The 8,553-nt window shown below is 37.5% G+C and overlaps 1 protein-coding gene across 1 annotated transcript in view; it reads left to right on the top strand.

The window, feature by feature from the left end:
• Positions 1 to 5,116: 5,116 nt before the first annotated feature.
• Positions 5,117 to 8,553, top strand: part of gpc6a (glypican 6a) — a 257,930-nt gene continuing 254,493 nt past the window's right edge. Inside the window, exon 1 of the mRNA XM_074666146.1 lies at positions 5,117 to 5,451. Within this exon, the coding sequence (XP_074522247.1) occupies positions 5,310 to 5,451 (142 nt within the window). The 5' untranslated portion in view covers positions 5,117 to 5,309. The remainder of the gene's footprint in view (positions 5,452 to 8,553) is intronic.

Here is an 8,553-nt window from a genome sequence, read left to right as displayed (position 1 = left end):
GATGATGAGCACTTAAATAGCAAACGTGTGAAGGAAAATGCTTAGGGTACAGTTGAATACTGCGCCTCTCTTCATTTCTTTGTATCCCTTCACTCCCCCCCCTTCCCTGTGAAAATAGCAGCAGTCTGGTATTGCATATGCAAACTACAGCAGTGTAATGGCAGTTCTCTCCTTTCCTCTTTCTATTAAAAATGTAGGACAGCCTGAGACAGTATCACTTTCTTAGATGATCTACACATGTCAATGTATAGTAAACTTTTTTCTTTTTCTATTTTTCTGCTTCATATTTGAAATAGAGCATAATCCATTGGTGGATGCGTTGGTCTCATCTTGTAATATAGCACATACTTCTTCAAACCAATTTCCTGCCAAAAGCCCAAGGAGGTGCAGGATATGGAGGGCAAGAGCAGTGATGGGATCAGAGGATTTTAAAGTAAAATGAGGTGTGGAGGTGAAGGACACTGAAGAAAATTTAATGAGAGGCCTATTAAGAGCACAAAGAACGCTATGGGACCACACTTATTATCTTAAACAGGAAATTACAATATAATTTCCTGCTCCTCTGTTGATAATAATTCTCCAACAGGATTTTTTTTTCTTGAACTCCAAGTCTTCTTGTTCACTTTTGGCTCTAGGTCTCTGAAATTTTATTAATTTTGTCATCGTATTTTGTTATCAAGACACAATAAGATTAACAAGTCAAGTATAGTCTATAACACTTCCCTAAAATGACTCCTTATCTCTTAAGGAGAGTGAATAAAATGCACAAATTCATGTTAGCATTCACAGCTTTGATTCTTCTCTTTTCTTATTGCTGTGGTTAATGTGTGAAAGCTCCTGTTCCTCTTTCTTGTTCTGTTTAGATATTTATTTGAACTCTCCGAGGTCAATGGTTTCTGCTCATGTACTAGTTTAAATTGGTGAGTTCATGTGAGACTGTGACTGCAGCTCTGCCTGTAATTGAGGGAAACAGTGCTTCACCATCCCTGCATGTTTGATTCTAATTGATCTTGAAACTGAAGAGTGGTGCACTTGAACACAGATTGGTGCTCAACGTCTTTATTTCATAAATGAGGTTTGTTGCACATGCTGATTTACTGATTATATCAGGGCTATTAGCCCTGTGATTTAACAGCTTGAGTATACAAATTTGATTGTGTCTGTTCTGTTTTTTATCCAAGAGTATCTGTTTGACCCGTGGCTAATGAACAGAAGTCTGTTACATAAAAAGCCAACAGATATACACACACAGCTGGTTTACAGCTGCTTTTTATGTTTGAGACATCTAAGATGTTCAGAGCCTCAACTAGTTGCTTACAATGTAAGTCATTTTTGTCTCTGTCAGTTTTTTGCATCATCATTTCAGATTGTATAAGAGCGACTCTGATGAGCATGAGCAGCACAAAAGAGAAAACAAGTGAGAATGTAAAACAAAAAACACAACTGTTCAGTGTTGAGCAAATTGAATTTTCCTTGTTCCTAAATGTTTATATGAATATATCAGTTTACCAGAGCCCAATTTTTTTTTTCATATTGCATTTATGCAAAGCAACCAGTAGGTGATGCTGTAACTCTGCATGTACCAGCATCATTTAGTGGCTGGGCTTGGTGGTGGTGGTGGTGGTGTGATAGCTTTGTACTGGGCTTGAAACTGGGGATGGTAAACTGAGGGAAATGGGCAGAGATGACAATTTGATTTGCCTTCACATGAAGCAGTTGTTTCCCATATTTCCCATTTGTCCGTTCCCCTGGGTCCAGTCCACTGAGAGCAGGGAGGAGTGATGTGATGCTGCGAGGAATACTCAGTTTTCAATTACATCCACTATCATTACTGCTATCAACAGCAGCAGCAACATCAACAGCTAATCTCTTTTCCATTATTTTGCAGATAGAATTTTGAATTGAAAACCAAGAGCTTTGGACTTTCACTCTGAACAGCGTACAAGATAAATTCTGACTACTTTCACACAGAGATGTTGTATTTGCATATCTTACAGCAAAAACCTCTCTGGGAACACTTGGGCCCAAATGTGACTGTGTTTTTAATGAAAAAGTGTGTGTGTGCGCGCGCGCGTGTGTGTGTGTGTGTGTGTGTGTGTTAAAGAGAGAAAGAGAGTGTGAGTAAGCATTACTTCTGATAGATTTTGTGCTGAAACAAAAGTGCTCTTGGAGCATATAATTTACTTCTCAGAGTGTGCCTACACACAGGTTTGTTTTTATGTATTTATTATAGACATCATGCTTTATAGCATTATGGATATTGAAAGTTCCTTTTTTTCATATTAGCCTTCAGAAATTCATATCTAATTTTGCAGATTTTCCCTTTATGTAAATTATGCTGCAAAAGATGGCTACTCTTGTTTGGATGATTTTAAATAATTGAAATTCACTCTGAATTGTTAAAAAAGCAAACAGAGTACTGCAAATATATATTAACATAAAAGTTCCTTATCCTTTTTTTGCTACATAAATCCTATTCAGACCCACTCATAAAAAATAAATGGTGAAACAGGCCTCATCCAACAACCAAACCACACAGTCTATCCCTGGATCAGCCTCAGTCACACTACATCCTCATCACTGTAGTACTTACCCCTGATATGTCTGCTTGGTCAGAGGACATTCTGTACTGTATTATACTGACTATTTTACACAATGAGTGAGAGCTTCAGTTGTAATGTTATACTCGCTGCACACTGCATTAGTGAATCATTAGGGTCATGATACTCAAATCTGACATCATTAGCTGGAGGGTTTGCCTACAGTGTTCCTTTGTGGACTGTATAAAAGGCAACAAGAGAGGGTAAAGTCTCCTCTGAATCTATAGCAGTAGCTCCACAGTAACATATTCTATTCAGATGGTTAGGCATACTACAAGCATACTCAGTTACAATTGTGCTTATCTTTGTTTATTTGGCATACACAAAAAGAAAGTAAGAAATGTATATTTTGAGGAGTACAATCTTCCTTGATACGACTGTGCGCAGGTTTATGTCCCCCCCTACCTACCTGTTGCATTTATTTTAATTTGTAGATCAAACAGGACAGTAAAATCATTTTATGGTCCCATATTTTTTATCGTAGCACACTGTAAAAGCGGCAAAATCTATTAAAATCCGTGAGGAAGTTCAGCTCCAAACAGCTGCAAAGTCATCATCTTGTCATTAGGGATGTAATCATGAATTTATGAAAAGCTCTTTGGCCTCAAGAAGATAAATGTCTCTAAGTTGAACATAAGAGTCAAGAAATACAGCGGGCTGAATTGTGCAAGGTAATTTATATGGTTTCAAAGGATGCATGGTTGAACAAAAGAGAAAACATACTACAGGAATCATGAATTAACTGTGTACTGCACAGAGTGTTTTTGCCTGTTTACACATAGTCAAGCTTAGTCGTAATGGCCAAAGCTGCACATAATGTACTTTACATTGAACACTTTGACAAAGGTAGGTACAAACACAGCTGAGAAGAAGGACAAGCATGGCAGATTTACACAATCAGCAGTGCTGTACAACATAAAACATAAAATGACATTTAAAACAAGGAAGAACAAAGAAAGGGAACAAATGAGTTTGAATATTAAATTACACACACAAAAAAATAGAAGTAATGAAAAATGATGCAAAAATAATGCAGTTCATGGTAAAAGAAAAAAACACATTAGGCTCATCTCATGACTACTTTGAATGTTTTGATATTTTCCAGGGTCCCTGACAATCAAAGCCTCTTGGAGGGATCTAACCTTAATCTACCCTATACCACACTCTGGTTACCAGCCTGTTTCAATTTATGTCCATAATTTAAACTGATCACACATGATTTAGCAAAGTAAACAGAATAAAGCAGAAGAGAAGAGTTGTACTTGAAGCTTTGCTCCTCAGGTGTAAGGTTAATCTGCTTCACCCCCTCTGTCCTCTCCTCTTCTCTCCACAGCGTGCTGTGTTGTCCCTGCCAAGGTCTGAAACATTATCACAACAGGATGTGGGCTGGGATTACACTCAGAGTGCTTCCTCTGCAGTGCCAGTCACCTGGGAAATTCTTCAATTATCATTGCATTTTAATGCAACTTCTATGTTTGAGCTAAGCGGCAGCTCAATGGACCCAAAGAGAAAGGGCAACACGACATTAGACGTGTGGGAAATGACTGAATTGATCTTGATGTGCCTCTCTAAATGCCTTTAAAATGGTTTGTATTAGTGTCTGTTGACATGCAAGAAAAAAGGCTAAGCTAGTGCAGGAGATTATTGTAAAATTCATGACCACTATTACCTTGAAAGTTGTTGTACCTGAAGCTCAGCCAAATGCATGGATGCTTTTGTGGATGTCCAAATTGTTTCTTTATAGTTTTATAGCAAATGAAACTTTAAACACTTTATGATGTCTGTCCAGAACTAGAACATGTACTCTGGGTTCTTGAAAATTGAGAAAATCACCTTGCTGGCAACAATTGCAAGTTACCTTGAACAACACCTGAGAAATTTGAATCAGACTTTCATTTCTTTGCACTTGACTTCAGAAACAAGATTGTTTGGTGAAATGTGTGCCTTGAAACCTTGGGAAGAAAGAAGCCTTTGACAACTGCAGCATGATGTTTTTGAGTAAACAACATGCCCGAGAGTCGCCTTTCTGTGGACTCACATCAGCGCAGAATGTCTCAGGCTTGCATAGTCTGAATTGAAACTGTGGTGTTTCACCCTGATGTGCCTATGAATAAAATAAATTGATAAGCAATAAATGACAATGTGAATGCTTGGTTTATGTTTGCTGGTCGTTATTCAGAATTAAAAATAACAATATAAAAACCCCTCCTGGAGTCAACACATTTTGTTCTCATTTAAAACATTTGTTGAGTGATGTGGGTCAAAACAAGAAAACAGGACTCAAACAGAGCTGTCAGTTGTCTAAAAGCCAGACTTCATAAAAACATGGGGGAGAATCAAAGGTAGACTCCTGTTCAATAGAAAAAATAATAGACTGTGGTTTTTGATGGGGCAAATCTGGCAAAATTCTTCATAGTAACGGTATAAGAAAGACTGGAAAGATTTCAATTGGAACGATTTGGGCCCTTAAGGTGGCAGTCACTATGGAAACAGGGGCACGTGGGTGAGAAGGCCACACCTGCAACCCAAAATTGAGATAATGACTTAAGCACGCTGCAGCGGGATCACCGTCGTGTTTGCAACGGTATTTTAACTTTATAGGGGACGCAACAACACTCAAGTTAACCCAAATTGCCAAGTTAATGTGGGGTTGCATTCATCCTGACAGGACAGAAAGAAGAAACGACTCATTTTTCTTCATGAAAAGTTATGGTTAGTTTGAGCTTGCGCAATAATTTGGAGATGCATTCGGGTGGCTGTCAGGATTATACGGACCAACTCACCAACAATAGCAGCAAGTGGATCGTCTTAACTTCTTTGACGGACATCTACGTGACATTGATAACACCAAGTAAGTACGCCTACCTCTTTTATGTTGCAATGTAAAACTTTGCGGTTGTTGGGTTGCCTTCAAGAGTTTAGATGTGTTGATTTCGATTTCTGGCCTCCACTTAAATCCAAACTGATTGCTGACAGTGGTCTCAAAACGTTTTGATGTGGTCAGGCTTTAGTTTTTGATAGTGTATGTTCATATATCATGTAAGTTCAAATAACTGTTATGGTCTTGTTTTTTTTTTTTTTTTCTTTTTTGGAGCTGAATCAAGCTCAATGCAAACGATAAGCCCATTTAGCTGATCAACTATTTTTTAAATTTTAATATTTTAGATCCTAAGGGGTACATGTTGGCATATTCAAGTGTAAGAAACCTGCCTTCAAAGGGTATATCTTAATGCAAATTCTTTTTTAAATTAAAAAAAAAAATCAGTTATTTTAAACAGTCTTTTTCTTCTTCCCGATCTGATATTTCCCTGCATGTCCAAATAGAACTCCAGTAACTCCATAATTTCATGCTTAATCAGCAGCAAATGAGCAATAACAGTATGGCATAGAAAACTAAAACTTTTTTAATCAATGTAGTGATATTTTTCCTATAGTTATTGTCCAACACTAAGATGAGTTAAAGTATTATTAAGATTGTTATATTTGCTTTTCTAGATTGGCAGACATGAAATAACATTAGCACAATTTTTATTATGGGAATATTGTTGGTGAGGGTGCAGTGCCATCATGAAAAAGAACTTAGTTGAAAACTTGGTAAAAACCCATTGAGATCAAGATCTCATTTTTTCAATGGTGATCTGGCCAAGAGAGCAGCAGCACACGGCTTAAAAGTCGTACACAGCATGATTGTCATTATAAGACTCAGTTTACAAACAATAAGTCAATAGAAAACAGCAGTTCACAGTGTAGAAATTGATTCACAAATAAAGTGCAAAATCTTACTCACGTATTACAATTAAGAAACACAGGCACTGTCCAGTTGTCTTGCATATTTTGTCTCTTAAGATCAAACCAAAGGTTTTGAGCAAAATAAGATCAGCCATAGTAACTTCGTTAAAATGGAGTTCATTTGCTTGAAATTGTCCCAGAGTGGCTAATGCTGGTGGTTCACGTTGATTTAACAAGTTTAAATTCTGTAACTGACAACTGAAAACTAACAAAACACATGTATAACAGTCAAAGAACAGCAAAACTGATGAAATATGCAGCTAATGTTAGCAGAGCTAGCACCATCATGCTTCAGTCATTCTTGCAAGTTAACGTTCAGATGCCTCTATTAGTCTTACAGGATCAAAATTCTGCATATTGTATAGCTGAGTATTATGGCATTATGGTAGTAGTCATGAACCTGGGCTATAATGCCTGGAAGGTGACTGTGCTGTAAATCAAAGAAAACATGCGAGAAGGATTACAGGTCTACAGTAAAATAAATGTTCATTCCTAATTGTGTCATAAAATAAATGCCACAACCAGGGGTAAGAAAACAGTATCAGAGATATAATGACTATAAGAGACAGGACACGGTAAGTACGACATACTGCAAAAATGCAACTGTTAAACTTCAAATTTATTTCACTTATTATTCATTTAATTTACAGACATAAACATGAAATGAATTTTGGTATTTCCCTACACACAAAACGGATGCCAAGTAACCCTTCAGCAGTTCCTGTTTGCAAAGTACTCAAAGATATACAGACCACTGTCGCTCAATTACTGGGATACTGAACCCAACTTGAATGTTGATTTTCTGCCAGTTTCTGCAGTCAAGCGAAGTGCCTATATTTTTTATGATTTGTAAGCAGTTTTATGGACTTTTATGCTCTGTGGGCAACAGAAATAATGACTTCCTTGGATAGTGAAAGTCAGGCTGACTTAAAAAAAAAAGTGCGCTGTGTCTGTGCGTTCTCTTTTTCTCCTCGTAGTTTTCAAACCTCTTGTCTAGGTCGAATGAAAGATAATGGAAACATGCAATGAATGCCAGTTAAATTCAGATTAAAGGCAGAGAGTGGGGATGGATCAGACACACTTTGAGAAAACCATCATATAGCTGCATCACAAGGCGGGCCTTCAAGTGGAACCCACAGGGGAAGTTGAAAAGAGGTCGTTTGAAGAATACAAGGAGACAGGATGTTTAAGCATGAATGAAGGAAATGGGCCAAAACTAGAACATGGTGGAGATGTTTAGTTGAAACTCTACGATGGGAAAAGTCATCAGGAACATTCATAGACAGCAATGTAAAGAAACATGAAGTCACACTAGTTTGCATTAAAGTCTGATGATTTTTGTGTATCTACAATACAATCTAATTCTCAAACATCAGAGCCATAAAACATTTCAAAAGAAGCTTATATCGCAAAGAAAATATAAAAACAACTATAACTTACTACTATTATCATAACATATTACAATAAAGCTTCATGAGTATCATCTTCATGACAGGGTATAGTTTACTCTGAGTGTTCAGTTAATGTTTTCGACCTAAGGAGGCAGAGTGACGTGGGCTCTGAGATACAGTGCAGAGAATTATACCAGGATTTGCTTGTGAGAGAACATGCATGGAATGATAAGAAAGGTGCTGCTCCTGTTTTGGGACGGTGAGGATTTGATGCAAATTCAATATGATAATGGCTGACCTGAAAAGGGGAGAAGCAGAGGAGGCTTCAAGATGAGTCAGCACCTTTGTCTCTGTCCTACAGAAGGAGGGAGGGGCGCAGAGTGCAGTCATTGTAATCTTTCTTTTGTTGTTCAGGCTAACATGATTTCTTTCTTAAGATAGCCAAAAATCATTTCAACTTTTCTGACTGCTGTAACAGTGAGAAGTCAAGCAATATACAAAAATAATCTGTTTTCCTCAGTGCAGGAATTGTCATCTACATTATACATCAGTTGATTGCAGTGTCACATTCAGTCGAGGCTCATCAGTCTCAAATTCCCAACAAAATACAGATGGGACAGGGGACAATGCAGAACTGAATATTCATTACTTTACAACACACTCTGTAGTTTTTTAATGAGCAGGCCTGTTAAGCCAACATTAGCAGGAGTCATTATTTTGGGCTTATACTAAGTCTTACACAGTGTCCTTAAGTGTCTTATGTACTGCAGATT

Source organism: Halichoeres trimaculatus, unplaced genomic scaffold (assembly GCF_033239565.1).
Source record: "Halichoeres trimaculatus isolate MK-OKI-2021-1 unplaced genomic scaffold, fHalTri1.1 fHalTri1_scaffold_3, whole genome shotgun sequence".
In the NCBI taxonomy this organism is placed as follows: Eukaryota; Metazoa; Chordata; class Actinopteri; order Labriformes; family Labridae; genus Halichoeres; species Halichoeres trimaculatus.
Note: the sequence above shows the minus strand (reverse complement) of the source record. Positions and strands in the feature narration are given on the sequence as shown.